The sequence below is a fragment of the Bolinopsis microptera genome, chromosome 1, assembly GCF_026151205.1.
Source record: "Bolinopsis microptera isolate Bmic1 chromosome 1, MBARI_Bmic_1.0, whole genome shotgun sequence".
Lineage (NCBI taxonomy): Eukaryota > Metazoa > Ctenophora > Tentaculata > Lobata > Bolinopsidae > Bolinopsis > Bolinopsis microptera.
In genome coordinates, this window is record NC_087072.1 from 18,608,985 (window position 1) to 18,630,274 (window position 21,290).

The 21,290-nt window shown below is 38.1% G+C and overlaps 1 protein-coding gene across 1 annotated transcript; it reads left to right on the plus strand.

The window, feature by feature from the left end:
• The first annotated feature begins 5,854 nt into the window (after positions 1-5,854).
• Positions 5,855-14,763, plus strand: LOC134826023 (uncharacterized). The gene is made up of 16 exons (XM_063838282.1): positions 5,855-5,965; positions 6,090-6,216; positions 6,945-7,160; positions 7,286-7,531; positions 7,969-8,162; positions 8,285-8,517; positions 8,742-8,988; positions 9,228-9,368; positions 9,583-9,747; positions 9,894-10,028; positions 10,317-10,455; positions 10,739-10,914; positions 12,882-13,036; positions 13,197-13,482; positions 13,780-13,996; positions 14,166-14,763. The coding sequence occupies exons 1-16, from the start codon at positions 5,861-5,863 to the stop codon at positions 14,270-14,272; spliced, it is 2,889 nt and encodes a 962-aa protein (XP_063694352.1). The 5' UTR covers positions 5,855-5,860; the 3' UTR covers positions 14,273-14,763.
• The last annotated feature ends 6,527 nt before the right edge of the window (positions 14,764-21,290 follow it).

Sequence of the window (21,290 nt, forward strand, 5' to 3'; positions counted from 1 at the left end):
TTTTTTGAACAATCACCCTGAAACTTTCAGGATATGTTCTAGGGATCCTTTAGAAGAGACCAATCAAGCCGAATTCTGAGATAGACCTTAGAAATTTTTTATATGATTTTGAAAATCTTGGACCTCATTTTTTGACGATTTTTCCCCATTAAACAAGCGAAGAGAATAATAATAATAATAAAATTTGGTAGCTTAAACACAAACTCTAAGCCCAGTGGATAAACCACAAAACTTATGCTCTATTGTGTGAAACAAAGATACTAGATCAAGATAACTATCAAGGAGTGTATGCATAGGACATAAAAAGTTTTGGAACGAAGATGACATGCTTATGAAGCGAGCTAACAGTCTAATTGCTAATAAGTTCAAAAATATCGTGACATTAGGTTGCATCCTAAACAGTTTAAGCAAATAACATAAAGTTATATTGTCAATTAATCGCTCATGCCATAACTTTTCTTAAACAGGTGAGTTTTTAATAATGTTTTGAACAGATCAACATCAGAACAAGTCTTAATTTCAATTGGTAGTTGGTTCCAGATTTTCGGAGCAACAGTCTGAAACGCTCTTGGGTGCGATCTTGTAGATCCGACAGGTAGGTGTAAGGAGGAAGTTCTTCTGCTACTCGAACTAACAAATGTTACTAGATCACACAGATATGCAGGAGCAACACCATTGACTGCTTTGAAAATCAGTAAACATAACTTAAACTCAATCCTTTCCTTCACTTTGAGCCAATGAAGGGATTTGAGCTTCTCCTCGACTGAGTCTCTCTTCTTTAATCCAAAAACCAGACGGCATGCTCGGTTCTGAATGTTCTGCAGCTGCGTAATTGAGGCTTGACTACAACCATAGTAAAGCGCATTGCAGTAGTCAAGCGATGAGATTACAATTGCTTGAGTCAGTGTTCCCATCTGTTTGGTTGTGAGGAACGTTTTCATCTTAGCAAGGTCTCTTAGTTTCAGAAAACACGATGTTTTAAGTTGCTTGATTTGCTCACCAAAGTTTAGTTGACAGTCGAGACGAAATCTGAGGTTCCTTGCAACAGGTGACAGCCTGACACACGTCTCAGAGTTAACAAACACGCCCCCTATAGACAGCTGCTGGAGAACAAGCGGTGTCCCAAAAACAAGAATCTCAGTTTTTCCTGCATTGAGCTGTAGATAATGTTTTTTCATCCAGTCATTAATTTCTTGGAAAGATTTGGGAACATCGTTGAAAAGGACGGTGGGCTCCTCGTTTGGCTTGAAACTTTTATACAGCTGATGATCGTCGGCGTAACCCTGGATGGAGAAGTTCAAATCATGTGCTGCTGAGTACAAAGAGCGAATGTAGATGTTAGAGAACATAATTGGCGGGCAATTTGGCCGGTAACCAGTTTTAGTAGAAAAAAATTATAGGCTCTGGTGCTCTGCTACGGTGAACATGAACATGTGAACTAGGGATGAAACAAGGATTTTCCGCGGTATTAAACTAAAGTGAACTGGTGAACTTAGAAGCTGAGATATACGGCGAATGGATTAAATGAAAACTTATACAACCTATGAAAGATGGAAATGGATCAAAATAATGTATGAAATGAAAGGACGTGTGAGAATGAGTGCCTCTTAAGATGGCACAGAATGAATCTGCACAATTAAGTCTGCGTGTGAAAGAAGATACGTATATTAAAGTCATTATTGTAACGGTAATATATTAGAACCAGACAGAAACAAAGTGTGAAGGGCCTGAACGTATATAATATATATGTAGTCCCAAGAGAGTTTTCAGGATAGAAGGTTCAGTTCAGAGATATTGGTGCTGGAGGATAAGTTGCCAAATTCTCCTGGAGTAGCATCTTCTAATGATTGATATGAACTGACACGTCATTAGTGACTGGATGACACTAAATATGATGTTGTAATATTATGGTGAAGCCGAAAGACTGAAACTGAAAGTTGTGAGCGATAGAGTTGTTTTAAAACAACACTGGAATATTCAGATATTTGATTGTGTTACAAAATTTTCAATAGAGGTCTTTGTTGTCTTTATCGTAGTAGTTCCATTATGATGTCTGGTAGGACTCTTTCTTTATCCTATTACGTCGTGTCACCATTCAAGATACTATCTAAGGATGTCTCAAAACATAGTGCTAATATACTTAGCCAAAATCGCTCTCTCAAAAACCGCTCTCTCCGTTGACAGTTATTATAGAGAGAGCCACAATTAGAGGAGCACTGAAAAACGCAACGCACGGAAAATTACAAATTGGAACTTCCGCCGTCACTGGTCTAATCTATATTTCAATCCTTCGGCTTCCTGTAATTGTAACAAGTATGGTTGTTGGAAATGGAATGTCCGAAGTAAGATAAAAATGTGAACAGTAGTCTAGTGCAGTTATACATTAGTGTCTTGTGCGCCAGGTTCAGTATTAAAATTTTAACTAATCACTCTGTTTCAGAGTGGACACCCATCTTCAACTCAACATCCAACATGGTCGGACCCTTCACCTCCTCAAACCTCCCAGTATTTAAGTTGAAGTTCACTGAAAATAAAGTGGCAGACAAAAGACTATACCTGAGTGTAAACGTCAACCTGTACAATGGAAATGGAATAAAACTTGGTCATACAAACTTCATTATCAATGCCGGAATTGTGGATGAAGAGGTTCAGGTAACGGCTTACAAACGGTTCTATTTCGATGGACCATGGTCAGGAAACAGAAGTTGCTCAGAGACTCTCAACTCGGACTATCTTGAAGATTTTAACTTTGAGATGGTTACTTCAGTTGGATCGGAGGATATGTTCCAGATCACAACATCTAGCGGAGAGAGCCACAGTGAGAGTATGGGAGACTGCAGCAGCTACTCTACCTGGCAGGACATGTTGCTGGAGGCTGAGAGTGCTGATTTGGGGATGATCACCTGGCTGAGCGACCTGCCCGACTACTTTACTACTGAGTACACCGTGACGCCAGATTATTCAACTGATAACCAAACAGGTAAAACTCCTTCTAGATAGATTTAGCGGGAATATACGACATAGTCTTCTTTGGTCGATTTAGCGGGAATATAGAGCACAGTCAACAATCACCTGCACCAGTATCTCCCACAGTCCCACGTGTAAACCAGCTAAATGTCTACAAAACATGACTCAAATTATTTGTCTATTCACATATTATGACGTAATCATTTTTTTGGTAATTCTTGAATTCTTTTGACATAAAGAATTCACCACTAAAATAATCTTATATATTATTTAACTTTTTCTTAAAAACTTGCTTTCACAAATTCCGCTCTTTAGGAGCATAATAATCCCAAAAACTCATTTGACTTGAGCTAGCTTATCTTACTTAGAATAAAACCTTTTTTAGCTGACAAGAAAATATTGAATATTCATATTTAAGCATGTTATTGTTTATTGTTTACAACTAGTAAATGGATATTGTGATGTTTTCTTGCAACTTTTCGTGTTTTATTTCGCAAAAATTGCATCTCAGAATGTTGACGAGGTTTCAAAATTACATATCAACGTCAAAGAAGATATGAAAGTCGTAACATTTCAATTAAAAACAGTACTATGATATTGAAGGGCTGGAGCCTGGAATACCACTGAATTTAATTACTCGTGTGAATCATCATAAGATCATAGACATTACGTACATTCTCAAAGTACAAACTGTCACCCCAATCGATAACTCTCAAGCATCAATGCCTTTTTGTGCTTTCGAATAAATAACTAAAAAAGTGTGCTCATTTTCACATCTCTAATATCGCCAACTTTTGTTCAAACCTCTTGTCCCCTCTTGTAGCAGACCAATAGTTCCACACGTCCATACAGCAACCTATAAACCCATCCTCAGTTTCTTGTCACAATGATCAATGATGCTTAATGATAAGAGCGATTGTCTGCAAGCTGTAAAAACTTTACAGTGTCCAGTCATTAAACACCAATACGTAAGCGAGGTGCTGCTCTCTGCAGCTCAGAAACTCTCTGCAGTTATCACATAATATGCATTATGCAGTAGTCACGTGATTTATGCAGCAACACCAACACCAATAGCACCACCAGAAGCATCATACAGTAAAACCCAGATTTACCGCAAACCCCGATTTACGGCAAACCCCGATTTACCGCAAACCCCGATTTACGGCAAACCCCGATTTACCGCAAACCCCAATTTACCGCCAACCTCGATTTACCGCGGATGTTACCTTTCCCCCGCGGATGTTTCCCTTCCTGCAAACTCTGCGTTAAATCTGCGTTTTACTGTATCAATTCATCGGGTAAAGTTCCATGGTATGATGTGGATAAAGAGGAAAAGATTATAAACTATTATGATCTGAACATGTTATGACCCCAGACAAGCAAAATTACAATCTCGCCTGTTGGCTCTCGACAGAATGAGGTTGGCATTCAAATATATGGGCCTTCTGTCTGGAGGGAAGAATGCTAACGTTAAGAATGGTATTCAAATGTCTGCCAGACTTTGGGGCCGGAGTGATATGATCCACCATATACGTCATCAAGTAATTAACATGCAAGCTTGAAGCTTGTGGCGTATAATTAGTGATGTGATCCATGGATTGCTGCTGTAGATATATCCGTCAGAATCAAGCACCTGTTGACATCCTCTGAAACCGTTGAGGAACTTGGAGAAGGTAGGCATGACTGTTGATAGAATGCGATACTACTACCTTCTATCACCCAATATTTATACCTAGAACACTAGATCGGCTCACTCCCCTTGCATGCCTTTGACACGTACGTCTCACATCTCTTGATACGAGAACCCCCTCTTTAGCGAGAGCTCCCGTCCCTTATGTGATCTACGAGTCGAGCAGTCAGATTGGTGACGTGATCTGACCCCTCTTTGGGGGCCGGTTCAGTTTCCGGTCCCAAAGTCTCCCAGTGATTCAAATTGCATCCTTAAAGAATGCAAGGGACAAGTTTTTGGCAGAATACCGGCAGTTAGCCAAGTCTGAAGTCTACCGCTGTCAATGCATTCATAACATCACAGTTTTGTCATTTTCCTTATCTAATCAACAGCTTAATTTTAATTCATAAGAATTGGAACCAATCGTAATCATAATATTAATCACTTGCTCGTGTTAGGTCCACATTTTGGAGGACCGCTTCGTTGAACAGATACAGTTGTGGGGTATGTTCAGTGGATCCTGGAACAAGTAGGGTGGGGAGAGTACACATGCTCTCTTCAACAGACACGAACACATGACAACCACTATAGGGACTACGAGGAAAGAGTCGTGAAAATTTGTGAACTTACGACACGAAAGTATCTTCTTAAGGTTAAATCTAAGCAAAATGACATATTCAAATATCGTATTATCGTATGTTTTGTTATTATTTTAAATTATTTCTCGTTGTTTTATCTTTGCATAAGTAATATTTTTTGGTGTTCAGTAATGTTTTAAAATGTGATATAATTTTTGTATTCGTAATTATTTTTGTTACAGAAGGAATATATTTAATTTAGTCTGAGGATTCCTCATTCTAACCTGTCTAAACCCTGTACATAACATGAAGACTTTGTTGTAAAAGCATTAATACTATAATTTCTGTTAATCGGATCAAGGGACGATTCTAGTTTCACTATTACTTTTATTAGTCCTAATCAATATACCAGCTTTGGCACATTAGACCAACTTCTAATTGAAGCTAATATAGCCAATATTAAATACAACATCGAAAGTGACATTTGCCACTAATTGATGGAAAACGCAGATCGATTAATTATTATCTATATTAAAATTCTTCCAAAATGTCTCTTTCTATTGTAATGATTTTCCATTTATCGAAGCTTTTCTTCGGTAAATCAACTTCCCAATGTAATAACATGCACATTGTAAGATTGTTAGCAATGTCTGACGACTTCATAGTGTACCATCAAGCTAGTGATCAGCCCTATTCGGAGGGGTTTGTGGTGCACGGTGCTGGGGATAGTGATGACGAACACTCTCAGCAGGTCTAAACTTTAAATAGTTGGTTATGTATGTAAAATGAGATTGGGTGCTACTGTGATGATTTCGTGATATATATCCATTATCCAGACATTACATTTCTTCTTTAACAAACCGATTCGTTTGCAGCTCTTAGAGTCGGTGGAACTTGAGCATTTTATTAGTGATGTGTACTACGGGGAATTTCTGGGAAAGAGAAAAGGAGCGAAGTTTGTATCAAGTATCATTTCGTGGATGAATCATCACATGCCTTTTGGTAAGCCACACAGTTCTTGTCAAGTTCTTTTTGGTTCTGTAAAAGCTAATTCAAGATGCTTTGTACATAAGAGAATTTAACAACCCGTTCACAGTATTGAAAACGATCATCACTTTGACCGGCTTATAAATTTAATGATTATTGATCAAACTTAGTTTTTAAACTTAGTTATTTAACAAGAATTGCGCCCGTTGTTTCGTTTTGGCGGACGCTAGATTTCCATTCCACATTTACTATAAATTTAAGTATAAGCTCCAATCAGCTCACTTCGATTTTCATGATAATAATATTGATAAATTATGCATCAAATACGGGAAACACTAGAAATTCAGTTCAATTGCCGTATAACTTAACTTGTATCTTAATTCAAGAAATTGTGAGCAAAGGTAAACTATACTCGTGTACACATCAATACACTACGCGTGCCACGTACAAATTGGGCGTATTACCTAATAGTAATATTATACATAACATCATATACATTAAAACACAGTCGCGCCGCGCATTCATAGATCACAGGCTATCTATACATCACATCTCCGCAAGCAATCCTCGCGCGCGCGCAACTTTTACGTTGCTTGGTAACATACGGAAGTACCCACGACATGTTCAGACCCGCCTACCGCTATCTCCAAAATCCACGTTTTTCTGCAAAAACCTCCATTCGTAACCTTCCACTTTAAATTTTTACAAAATGGTGGATGGAAAAAATAAATAAATTCTTTCAGATAAGAAGGTATCTTCTATAGAGGGTGACCTGAGAGATGGGGTGAAACTTTGTGGATTGATAAATGCTCTGAAGATGAAGACTGACTTGCCAGTTCCTGCACCTTCTAATGATGAAGAGAAAAAGGAAAACTTGTATCACATTCTCTCATTTCTAGCCTCTGAACAACATATGGAAGCTGATCATGAAGTTTTTGAATATGCTGCTCAGGATATAGGTATGGTTCATAAATCATTCCTTTACTTGGACTTTCGTGAATGTTCTTAAAAATTGTCATATTTCAACCTTATACATGTAGCTGCATTTGTTTATTACGAAAGTTAACAGTTGATCCCATTTCAGTTACTGGTGACACACAAGCAATACTGAGTGTTATCCTAAACATAATTCGACATCACGTTATTGATTGTTTAGAGGACCCCGTCCACGGTAGACAGGGAATAGAGCTGCTTGAATACTGGGCACAAGAAGTTGTGGGCATGTCTGGGAATCTCTTCTGCTCAGACTTTGTCACCACTCATATTGAATCTGATGGTAATCTGGAAAGATTGGCAATCCATCTTAAAGTAGAGCTTCCGCAATACCTTGGTAAAAACATACTGCATACTACCTTACTCGGGAATATTACAGCGGGTTAATTTATGAATTAATTAATTAATGACCGGGAAAAATATGGCGGAATTTTCCAAAACCCACCAAGCATCAAAATGTATTACTATTAGTTTACCTTACTCGGGAACATTATAGCGGGTTAATTTATGACTGGGAAAATTAATGACCGGGAAAAATATGGCGGAATTTTCCAAAACCCACCACTTTATCCCAGTCATAATATTCCCGAGTAAGGTACATAATTTGCATTAAAATTGTTAAATTTCCAATAACCAGACTCAATCCAAAATAACGAATGAATCTATTGTTTGAATATATTTTAGCGTAAAATGAGTTATATTTGTGAATTGTGATTCATTACCGCTCGCGCTGTAGAGTCGAAACCAAAACAAAATAATATTTTTTGTTCGCAGATTTTCTGTCCTCCCAAGAAAAAGCGGCCTATTTGGTCGAGTGGTTTGAGAAAGAGACAGGTATTCCTCCTTTGCTGGATGTTACGATGAAACTAGAAGACGGAGATGCACATTTGAACATGTGGTATCACCTTCTAAGATATATCTGGCTGGCTGAAATGTATCAGTTTTCTTTGAAAACCAGAAAAGCCAAGGTAGTTGATTTGTCGAAGATGGTCGGGGAAGGGGCAGTTAAATTTAACATGGTAGAATCAATAGGTTTTTTCACATTTGACTACGTACAAACTACATATTACCGCATTTCTTACTGCTTCAGACAGTGGGTGAAAACGAAAAACCAACGGCACCTCAAGACATCATACTGACTGCCATATACACGGCAGAAAAGAGGGAGAGAAACAGAACCATGTTGGTGGACCTGTGTCGAGATGTGTGTGACTGGAGTCAGGAGAAAATCAGAGTTCTGAAGAAAGAAGTTGCTGCTCTGGCGGGGGCATCTGATATTGGATCTCGGAGTGTCATTCAGCTGGCTGACATCTACACAATGATGTTAGAATTTTTATATTGTTATTTGTCTAAGCCTGTGCAAGCCTTTTTATCATTTATTTGAGCTTTGTTTATCTATAAATGAATCGGTAATCTGAAGATACATACAGCTATGTGCTGTAGCGATTATTCCCCGCTATCATTTGATTGAAGTGTTGTACAGCTTTGTTTCAACTGTACTAAAATTTTATTCTTAATTTATCCCACAACGGTATTTTAAAACTCAGGCGGGAGGAGCAGCAGTCGTACAGCGAGAAAAAGATCAATTGTTACAAACTGCACTGTGACGTTCAGCGTAAAGCACAAACTATTGGAAACAAAGAGCTTAAATATGACCCAACTTATAACATTTACAAAGTAGAGGATCTTTGGAACAAGATGGTGAAGATGGAGCATCAACTGGAGAAGAGAATTCAGGGTTATCTGCTCCGTGCCGAGAACAAGAATTCGTTTTTCAACCAGTGGAAAAATGAGGTTAATCTCTATAGTTGCCGTTTGTCTTTGTGATTTGTTCACATACTATTGGGTGTTATATAGCTGCTAAGTGCTAAGTGTATGATAGATTAAACAATCAATGATGGTTGATGTGCCCAAAGTCATGCATCGAAAGTAAAACAAGAAAACTATGGATACAAATATCGTAACTTCTAAAGATTTTTCTACTTTGTATTATTACAATTCTGTTGAATAATTTGCAATTATTTCGTCTTCAGGTGTCCCATGTAAAACAATGGATGTTAAGATGGCAAAACCATATAACTACTACCCAAGCCACTCTTAAAGATTTGGGTTCGTGTGAGCTCAGAAAGTGTGTCAAGGTCTTCAACAAATTTGGTTCTGACATCGATGAGTTGGTAAAGAACATTTCATCATCAATTGAGCTGTGCACATCACATCGTCATAACACTTAAACTTTCTATTCTCATTTCATACGCTTTTTAATTAAGCGCATAGGTTTTTTCTGCCTGAAATTCTGGGTTTTGAGTACTTTTTCTAATGTATAACATACCCAACATAATGTATCATTCACGGTCTTCATTTCGTCTTATATCAGAACTCTCCTTCTAGGATGAAACAAAGCAAGCTAGACTGCTGTGTAACATGTTGGTAGAATTCTCAATAGACGGAGAGGAGCAAGATACTGTCATTTCTAAGACAAATTCGCTCTGTGCTGATTACAGACAGTTTTTAAAAGACGCTCGACACTTCATCAAGGAACTTATCGCTCACCAGGTATTTGTTTATTCTGGGTGATGAGATTTGATGATGAATTCTAAATTTCAATACTGGTGCGATGTATTAATATCTGAGGCCCATAATTTGTGAGCAGGTTTAACTGGAGTCATCTCAGTGTACAGTAACGAGTAATACCTGTTCAGGACTATGAAGCAGAGATTGAAGTTATGTACAGTGAAATGGCGGATCTGCTCAGTAAGCTTGATGGTCAGATACACGAGTTAAACCAGTACTATTCACAGCGACCTGATCTACACTCTGTGGGAGCTTGTGTCCAGGTTTTTAGCATTGTTTGAGATTTTTTGGCGTTCTTGTTCTTGAAATTTCGATCATATTCATGAAAAGAAGAAAAGATGACCGTCATACTTTGGCAAAAATCATTGTTTCGAATATCTTGATATGAATCATATTTCGCATTCCAAAAAATCTCAAATTAGCAAAGACATACCCGATCCCGAAATATTTTCACCGTATTTTCGTCATATTTTACGAGCAATAAATGTAAAATTTACTGAACCTGAATTATTGATTCGCACGTTATTTATTACTGGTATGCAAACTTCCAGATGAGTTCCTACGTACGAGACACATGGAATACACTGTTCGATATATCGTACGAAGTGGATGCTGTCATTTCGCTCTGGGATGATATCGAACGGAAGAAATTGCGCTTTGGCAACAACTTCCCTAAAAACCATTTCACCAGTAAGAATATTTTAGTTAATTTACTTAATTGAAAAGTAGCCATAGATATAAATACATCATAAGGAACCAGTTAAGTTAGTACCCCAATCGTGTCTTGTGCCATCCTCAGTGACCTTGCATTTTGTAAGATGGTCATTGAAGAAAAATTCAGTCAAAACAGGGAAATTTGGGTTGCGGAAAGCCGAAATTCAAATTTTTATTGCATCAAACTTTTCTCCGGATATACTGCTTCCAGTACTGTATTGACTATTGTTATATCAATTTAGTCAAACCCTCATGTCAGGTTTCAATCCAAAGTACATACTACAAAGATGGAGTCGTCTGATGGAAGAGGCCAGGTGTATAGAGGAATATATTCGCTGTCAGCGAGAAATCTGTGAGGAAAACCAACCGGCCGTGGAAGCCGTTGCTGAGAGACTTGATGAAGCGTCCGAAATTCTGAAGTCAAAGATCTCAGAGGTACGATTTTTGCTTGTACTTTGGCTCCGCAAGATTGATTAAATTTTCTAATCTGGAATGATCCATACGCTATCAATGGACCGTGAATAGGTTGATAGTCTCGTAACTGCATGAAATTCGACAGATTTGATCAATCTTCCAACTTCATACTGTTGGAAACCAGTTACCAGATGTCAAATTCAACCTAAATTTATAGACATTTTGCTACATCAATTTTACCTCTGTGATAATTTTGCACAGATTTCTAAAAAATACAACACTAACAGCTAACTACAGTATATTAAATAGCTGTTTTTGGCGAACTCAGAAATTCGGAATGGGTTTCCATTTGGGGACTCGTCTAAACTCCAGAAATCGCGCGAAAATATGCCACAGTAAATGATAGAAAGCACATCGTGTCTCATCCACTATGACATTAGCAATACTCATTAGCATGTGTGCCGCGCGTCATTCGGGGTCGCTAATCGTATCGAAATCGAATGTTTGCCGGTCTAGTGATAATAATAAAGGAGTTTAAATTTGTAGGCGATTTTCCATTTTCAAAGCTTTCTCTGGATGTCTAGCTTCCAGAACATCAATCGAGTTTTGTGCCATCTATTAATGCACTCACAGCTCACTAATAATTGGTCGGTGGACTTTTAGTAGAGGCTCTTACGGGCATTGTCTGCTCGATACGTTAGGGACCCCAGATACACCTTTCTAGACGTATTTTTGACCGTAGAATCGATTGAAAGTAGTTTCAAGATAATTGGACTGATTGTTCTGGGGTAAAATCGCAAAAAACCGATTTTTGGGCCAAAAATAGGCCAAAAAACCATGTTTTTTGATATTTTGAGCAAGTTAATTTTGTTGGCATGTCGGCAAAACTTGCATAAAGATAGCTAAAAGACAGCCGCACAAGATTGTATAAAAATAAAACAAATCCCTCTATTTGTTCTGAGGTAAAAATCCAATAAAGTGGTAAAAATTTTGACTTTTTTGCTTGAAGTTTGGATAATTTTTTGCAGTTGTATTAAATCAACCCAAAAATAGTCACATCGTGTTTGCCTAAATTTTTCCTTTCCGAGAAGTACCCACTTAATATACTTTATCGAAGTTTGAATATTTTCACTCCGCAAGCGTTTTTGCCAAATTTTCGACGCGCACTACGCGCAAAAGCATTTAGTTGTTATCAATTGGCACCCGCGCGTTCATCATAAATTTCAAACAGCTATAACTCAGCGAGATTATGTCCGTTCTAGCTCATATTTTCACACTAAATAGAAAATAATGTGATCTTATTGCTGACAAAATATGAATATAATTACTCTATTTGCCTTAGAGTAATAGACTGTCAAAGTTTAAAACGCGCATTGGTATAGCACGTGACTAATAAGGCCAAATTTATACTTCTTAACATATTATCGATCCTTAGACATCATACTATTGTGTCCAATTAGCGGTTAGGTCTCTAAACTCGTAGCAGAAAACACGTCTTTTTGCCCGTAAGAGCCTCTACTATTTACTGGGCCGCGCTCAGCCTGTCATTCCGCCAAATCTTTATTCGTTTTATATATGTTAATGAACATAATAGCCTGGGGTCCTCAGGTAAGGTGGACTAGAATTCCGTTGAAACAGTGATATTTCGGTCCAGAAAAGTTCATATCCGGAAATCTAAATTTTAGTACCTAAATTGTGTCTGATGCTTTCCATAGTGAAATAAATAATTGGTCATTGAAGAAAAATGTGGTAAAAACTGTCAAATGTCAGTTCTGGTAATATCGTATTATAAATATGAAAAAATGGAAAAATCATTTTGTCCCATATTTTGTCCCATTTCTGGTCCATTTACAAATTTGTAAAAGGGACAGAAATGGGACAAAATGATTCTCCATTTTGTAGACACAGACATTTGTTTTATCCTGTTAATTTAAATTTCGGAACCATAAACTCAAATTCGCGTTTGACGTTTAATTACATACACCCAGATTGTTGTCTGTCTGGCTGGTAGCAATGGGAACATTATGGAGACTGGAAGGGACAAGAGCCCCGTTAATAATATCCTGATGCTCCAAAACGAGCTTACACAGTCCTTTAGCGATATGAGCTCGATGAGCGAAATAACTGATGATCTTCCTAACAGGTAACAACTTTCACTCTGCTAAACAGCTTTTTAAAATTGGGTTGATCGAATTTTCCTGTGTTGTGATTTACATTTGAGTTAACCATTAAGAACGCCTTTTTGTCAATTATAATGTCATTTTCGTAAAGTTTTATCCTAACACAAAAACTATCCACTTCAGTGGTTTGTTCGACGATGCTTTCAACAAAATCGTTCTTCTAAATGAGTGTTACTCTTTCTGCCTGGCTACCATCGACTTGGTCATCTCCGGGCACGATACCTATCCTAAACTGATACAAGCGGAGGGCATGGCAAGCGATGTGGAGTTCTATCAAAAAGAACTGAATTGCTGCAAGGAGAAAAATCAGCTTCTTCCTAAGTACGAGAACGTTGTAAAGCTGTTTTCAGAGTTGGATCAGGACACGAAATCTCAGTTAATCCAGCAATTGAAACAGGAGGTCGAGGCGGTTAGTTCTTCGGACTATTAGTTCTGAGTTTTTAACCTAGTAATGTCAAGGTACCGCTAAATGTAGGTCGGTGAATGCTACGGTCAACCACTATCATGATCGAGAGAATTCGATAGTTCGCTTGTGCTCTAGCTGATAGCTCTAAGCTCATCGACTAGTCTGTATATTTTGAATAAGTGTTGTACGCTGTACTTACCCTTACAACTACAATGTACGGGTATCACCGTTTAGTATACCATTACCAGCTAGTAATAGTATGACAGTAGGATTTATCATCTGAAATATGATATTTGTCAGGTGGATCCTACTTTCTATCGCGTCCCTCTTTCTGCATGGCTCAATGTAAGACGTGACGACTTGGCAGTTACGGAGCTTCAATCATGTTCACAGAATTTGAAAGATTGCTTTGCTTCGGTCTCCGGTCATGATGAGGCTATTTTGATGGGAGATGTTGACAAATATATCCATCCCGATTTGGTGGCATTCCTTCTGAAAAACATGACCGAATACTTCAGTGAGTTTTTAAATTTTGCTATCTTAGTCAAATTTCAAAAGTCAAAAGATGCTTGTTTCAAGGGTTGTCGATTTATCTGGAAAAAGTTTCCTTAATACTCAAAAATTCAACAGACCTTTTCGAATGTATGTCCCTTAACTATATAATAATAGTCAATATCTAAAATCAGGCAACGAAGAAGATTTGGATGATGACGCTTATGACTACAAGAGATTGATTGCTCATCTGACCGGAAAGAAGAGGAAGTTAGCAGTACCTGTAGAACATAACGGATAATTTAAAAATTGAGAGAAAAACGGTTTATTTAGTACGCAATTAATCCTCTCGTTTAAAATTCCAGCAGTACACACTAATCTTCGTTCATTAAAAGGAACTATATTTAAACCTATTAAAAATAACCTATTCCTCTTCCCTTTCGAATCCGCTGCAAAACAACTGTGCATTTTGGAACAGATCTAGATCATTTTTGAAGAACTGAAGATAAGATTTTATAATCAATATCAATGTTGTATCTCTTAATTCCTAGTCCTAAACTGTTTTCTGACCACTGTCGTCGTCCCATGTCTTTTAAAAAGAATTAAGTGTTCTTTTTTGTTTGCTGGATGATACTGATATTTGATAATAACTGTTTTTTACACTTTTGCCTATTGTGATGACAATGTTTTTAAGTTCGATTTTGTAATAATTATGTTATTATATGTATACAACTAACGAATATTAATAAGCACTGAAAGAATAAAGTTTGTTATTATTTTCCAATTATCATTATGTGGCCCAAAATATTCTCTGTGTAATGTAAATTAAGCTAAACTGATGTGATAAATAAGTTATTCTCAAGCCTTAAACTTAAAGTTAAATTGAATAATAGGCCACATTTTTGACTGGCTTGAATAACCAGATTCTCCCAAATAAAAGAAGCGGTCTCGCCGAAACCCTAACCATAACCCCGAAGCTAACCCTGAACAATCAGATTCTTATTTTACTAGCCTGTCACTTTACCAAAACAGTTTTTTTGCTCATAACTCCTTATTCCTTGACCTTAGGGAAGCGTTTTGGAATCAGCATAGAAAAATTTCTCTTATTCTCTTATTCTCTCTCTCTCTCTCTCTCTCTGTCTCTCTCTAAGTTTATATTGTATATATGCGGCAAATTTGAAGACTAGGCAATCTTAGGTTGGATTATTCAACAATGTAGGCTAGCATATATAAACGTTACTTTACACGATTGTTGAGTTTAACAAAACAAACCCTCATAGAAGTTTTTAGATGGGCAGGATGAGTGGGGCGAGTTAAGCATAATTGAGGCGGAGTATTCAATATTGTAACTTTACAACATTAGATTCCAACACATTTTGTGTATAACTATAAGCTAAAATTCCTGCAAACTGTTATATCATATAATTACAACTATTTGCTATTATAATATCTAATCGTGACTATAGAGTTAGATTATTAAGTGACTAAATTTCAATCTATTCGCATTACTTCTCTTTTAGTTTCACAAACAATTTCTCTCGATGATAAAGTTTTTCTTATAATTATGTTATATAGACGCCGGTATTTGGCCTAAAAACGATCAGCTGAGCTGAATAAATTATCTGAAAGTTATGGTTTTAGTTTAAAGAGCTTATACGTGCCACATATGTCCAGGTGCATTATAATAATGCAGGACTTCTTGGCAATGAGCTTGGTTGTGGGACACACTCAACTAGGGAAGTTGAGAGGCCTCAATCAAGTCTCATTAAAGAGACATCAACAGAGTGTGAACCACTGCCAGACTTACCTTTGATAAGAGTTTGCCAGGCTTTATAAGTGTGGCAGATGAAAGATGCTCACAGCTCAACTAAAGGACTGTTATTATATATACATTTCAATTAATCATTACCTGAACTTATTCAAAAGAGCTATATACTATAATTAAATGTATAAAATTCAACTATAAACATGGTAACAATTAAGTTCAAAATTCTGCTGATTAGCTGCAACATTTACGTAATTATACGGCTGCTTTGAGTTTGCGCAAGGCTGAAAGTGAGTTGCCGATGTCATTATAACACTGTAAACTTATCACACAAATCATTTTCCTGTTATACTTATACATTTGTTAACTATCTATATAATTCTATAAGACAGTTGTTTACATCTTGTGAACCAGTTGAAGCTGTACTGACAGCTTGTTTTTTGCTATCTATTATCTGTAATCAGTGATTCAGATTCGATTAGAGTTAAATGGAGTGCGCAGTAATTTATCCACGGCCTATTCGTAGTTTCGTTAGATTTAATATATTGGCGAAAAGCTTGCGTATTTCGAACACCGACGAACAGCCTGCAGATGTAAAACATTAAGTTTAAAGAAAGCACTTATGACATAACTGAAGGTAACTGAACAGAGGACAGATGTTTGATGAGGGCTCTATATACAGTCTTACTCGTAACAGTAACACTTAATATTAGGTGTATTTTGTGTGTACCCTTCAAGAAACTTGTTCGAACATTGTGATATAACCCGTTAAGTCTATCAAATGAAGTTTCGTCCTCTTGGGAGTGGGACTTCTAGAATAACGTAGAGCTTTTTGTTTCGTGTTTTTATATAAATGATCATATCTGTCGGCGATAGACTAGGACAAGATGTTATTTGTTGCTCAGTTTTGCCTTGATTTGATCTTTAAAAAATCATGCAAATAGCTGAGACACACACATTGACATAGTGCAATGTGCTTAGATCATTCAAATTAGCTTAGAACTAGACCACATGGAATTTGCTATTATGTTTTAATCAAGATTTTTGTATTTTGATTAAAATATATGCTTAGTCTAAATTTGTTAGCCATGTTTGATTGTTGATAATGATAAGCTTTAGGCTCATGGTAAGGCGATTTCTACACCCATGCCGTAGAAGTTGAACGTGATCATTGTTCAGCAATTTTACGTTAACTGACCGGCGTCAAATTACTTCAAAAGGGCCTTTAATACATAATAGCTTATCGATTATCGAAAAAGAGCACTCAAACAATAACCATTCTCTTTTTATGTTTGTCAAGCCTTTTTAAAGGGCTCGAATAATTAAACTTAAAGGCTAAAAACAGCGTTATCTTGTTGCTTGTATTCCCTAGCAATCTATACCGTGTTGATCACACACGGCGTGGCCACTGTGCAATGTAACCTCGCCCCAAGTAAAGTAATTATACTGGTACTGGTAGGACTAGGAGAGCTAAAATGCCGGCGTTCAGAGTAATCAAATCATTTCAAACAGCAATTTCTTACATTCTAGATCGCGATACAATAGTAATGGACATAGTGCTAAGATTAATCTTTAATCCTCACCCAGTGCCGCGTGGTATCGACATGTTCAATGTTTAATGTGTAGAGTTTGATGTGTAGAGTCAAAGGTACAGAGTCTGGTCTTCAAAATATTCATATTGGTTACCTTGCTGTGGAACACGTAATTATATTGTAGGCTGACTGCTGAGAAACACGCCTCATTTTCGTTTTGTTCAACAACCATGACGTTTTCAATCTTTTGTGCTATCGCTTTAACATTCAGAGAGCTTTGTTTCTGACAGTCTAGTACCATATTTATATGCTGGTAACTTTTTGTTTGGCCTTATGGATCGCAGTAGTTAGATTTTATTGAAAAATAACATGATTCATGGTTCATTTCTGAGCACAATATTCGTTAATAAAAAGCTTAAACTCCTTTGGTCGTGATTGAAGTACTATATAATACGTAACATATTACACTCCTGTTTTAATTATATGACGAAAATAAACCGAATTTAATTCAGGGGATGTTGATAAGATTGGCGGAGTTTAATGTCCGATAGAAAAAAGGGATATCAGCATGAAAAAAACCGAACAGCGGACCTGATCGAGGATTACTTGGACCAATATGAGAAACACACTAGTACCAACAGAAGAATACCGAAACCTACGGCAGGCCAACCGTCCTCCTCAAAAAAGAAACTTAGCTCGACCAAAACAGGACCTTTGAGTTCAACGACAGAGAAACGATCATTGCACCCAAACGCTCCAAAATTTGATCCAAGAGTTGAGGATGTCGCCTTAAAACCAACCAATACTTCACTAACAGTAACAACTAAAACGTTAGCCACCATCGGGACACCGAGAGCAAAATCAGCAGAAAGTTTCCTCCAAACCCCATATAATGCCAGAAAAACAACGACTACACAAAGCAGAACAACCACAAGCTCAATCAAGGAGAAGAGGCCAGAACGTTCCACAGCTGAGAACAGGTTAAGGAACCTGCTGAAACCTCACTATCCTAACTCTGGAGTAGTACCTGACCGTGCCTCTTCTGTTCCACCCAATACTCGCAACTTACGTAGAAATTCAGATGATCACCTCTACTCGTCAGACAGGACTAAGAAATTAGACCAACTGAGGCCGGGTCATAACAAAGATAGCGGCTGGCAAGACCCCAACATAACCAGGAAATCAATTCTCAGACACTCGATAAGCACAGATAGTCCAAGACGGTACAAGGAGACTATTGATAGCAGTTCGTCTGCTGATAGTTTCTACAGTGACAAGCGTGTTCGTTTTGAGGATCAGATAAGATTAAAGCGGAAGATAGCACCCTCACCTGAACTTGTTCAACTAGTTCGGACAGACTCTGATAACTCTTTGGCCTCCAGTTCTTCTGGAAATCTTCACAGCACTTCGGAGGTTTCGGTGTCCTCTGGGACGGGCAGTTTGCAGGACTTAAAACTTGTCGATTATTCCCTTGGCTCAAACAGCGGTTCTCGTGATGCTAGCCACAATAGCTTAGAGAGCCAAGGGAGTTCAGGACGTCAGGTGAGACAGTACTCCTCCAACGATAGCGACTATTCTACAGAGAATGAGTCTTTATATGGGATTGACAAATTGAGGAAATATGGGTCGCATTACTCCAGCAGTGACAGCTTTAAATCGTCTGCTTACAGCTCAAGTTCCTCAGTCAAAAGCCCACAAGCTTTATATTCTAAAGGTGATTTGCAATCTCGACCGAGAATTAAATCGGAAAGCAGCGAAGATGAACCCGTTCAAAGAAGGCTCAAGAAAATCACACTGAATGAATTTCATGCAGAATCGGACGAAGATGCGAAAAGTGACGGCAGTAACAGCACATTGACAGACAGCTCGGCAAGTGAAAGTGAGGTTGTGTTACCCTCAGGGATTGTGATCACGCGAGAGAAGTTCACGAGCGGCAGCGAGTTCGAGAGCTCGGCAGAGAGTGCTGAGGACAACTCTGAGGTTGATGATGGTTCTTGGTACATGACGGTCAAAGAGCACAGAGCATCATCACCCAACAACTTCGACGAGGAGGAACAGGTCATGGAGAAGGAGATATACTTTAAATATAAAGAATCTCGTAAGGGTCTTGAGGTAATCGAGCAAGGAATTGTTCCTGAAGCTCAGTTTATTTCAGTGGAGAATGTGGAGTTCGAAGAGGTGAAGCAAGTAAAAAGACCCATACCTAGAAGACCAAAACCCATAAAGCCCGTGGAGATCATAGTTCAAAGTGTGAGTGACTCAGAATCAGATATTGTCGTCACAATGCAGGAAGAAAAGCTCAGATGGAGTAGTAAATCTCCTAAAAGATCAGATCTGGAATCACTCAAATCAGTAACTCTAAAAGAGGGTGAGATGGATGATCTATCAGAAAGCTCGATATCTCTAACCTACGTAACCACACTGGATGGAAGTTTGACTCAAACCAGTTTGTTCACACTGCCAATCCAGGGCAAGCATTCTCCAAATCTGGCCGACATAAACTCTGCTCCTGAATCTTCAGACACCTCGTCTACCAGGGGTGTACACGCACCGTACCATCTTGTTAAACAGATCGTGAAACAGAACGAAGCTTTGCTCCAGCTTCAAAAACAGGGTAAGCTGAACAAGTTGGTCAGCTATAGTTTGTCTTCACTCTCCTCAAACGGTACCGAAGCCACAGAATCCCTGGTGTCTCTAGTGGAGGATAATGACCCGACAGGCTTTGCACCTAGGTACTTCTACGACTGCTTCGGCATCAAGAAACAAGTCAGGGTATCCACAGGAACTTCCACTGTTTTTGGCTCAGGATACTCACTAGAGAAGCCGTATGTTAGTGATCTGACACGAAGTAAACTCAGGAATGATGATGCGAGGCGAAGATATTTCCATCAGCGAGCCACGCAGACTGCTTCTGATATCGGTGCGGAGGAAGTTATTCTTCTTAATCCTGTCAGTTGGAAGGAACAGAAAACAATGGTTTCCACAGAAGTTCAGACTGATCTTAGTGGGTCAAGGCGACTAAGTTTACAAAAGCAAGCATCCATCTCCAGCGCATTTGACGAATATTCCAAATCTCCGACTTCTGTTTCCTCTCAAAAAGATACGAAAAACATAGGGGCCTCAATTTCTGACACAGACAATTTAATCAGTTCTATAAAATCATACAATTCTCAGTGCTCGGATGAACATATTATCACAAAACAAAATTTTGTGAATTTGCATGAGACAGATAGAAAAGACAGCGTAATTATAGACAGTGTTAAGAACACGAGAAAAATCCCCAACAAAAAGTTTGCGTACAAAAAAGAGAAAAAGGAGGACGATTCAGAGATCGAAATTGCTGCAGCAGGGGATGGTAAGTTTGTTCAAGAATTATCTATTTCCAGTGGCACAGATTCCGTTATTAGTTTCCACGAATGTTATGAAGAGATTGTCTCAGAAACTGCATTGTTAGAGAGTTCGTCGTCAGATCAAAGCTCAGATGGCCTGGGTCACAATTCTTCGCTTTCTTCTGACACTGAAGAACTGCGAGTAAGCCTGAAATTGTCGAGAGATCTCTCAAAGTCAGGAAGCAATGTGTCTGCTGGAAGTAGTGAGGAGCATTCTTCATGTCAAGACTCAACCTCTAGAAGTGTACATTGCTTGGAGGCAAAGGAACGAACACCACATATCTCTGCTGAGGTTATCACTAGTACTACTGAAGAGGAGCCTTCTCTTGCAAGCAGATCCATCGAATCTCCGGCAAACAGTTCTGTGCACTCAGCTGACCAGAGGATGATAGAGATGATACTGAACGAAGTAGAGGAAATGATCATAGAATCTAAAACGTGCAGCATTGAACCGAGCACTACTGAGAGAAAAAATGTTTCAAACAGTTCTACCTATTTCATATCAGACTATACAGAGTCACATGACTACTCTGAGAGAGACAGTTGTTACTCGTTAGGAGAAATTGTAAAAGATCCAAAGAATAACATCCTCACAGTATACTCCTCCTCACCATTGACTGGAAGTATAAAATC

Coding starts and splice junctions, on each gene's coding strand:
- LOC134826023 (XM_063838282.1), top strand. CDS start 5,861: ATGTCTGACGACTTCATAGTGTACCATCAAGCTAGTGATCAGCCCTAT. Junction 10,915..12,881: donor TGAAGTCAAAGATCTCAGAG/GTACGATTTTTG, acceptor ACATACACCCAG/ATTGTTGTCTGTCTGGCTGG. Junction 13,037..13,196: donor ACTGATGATCTTCCTAACAG/GTAACAACTTTC, acceptor TATCCACTTCAG/TGGTTTGTTCGACGATGCTT.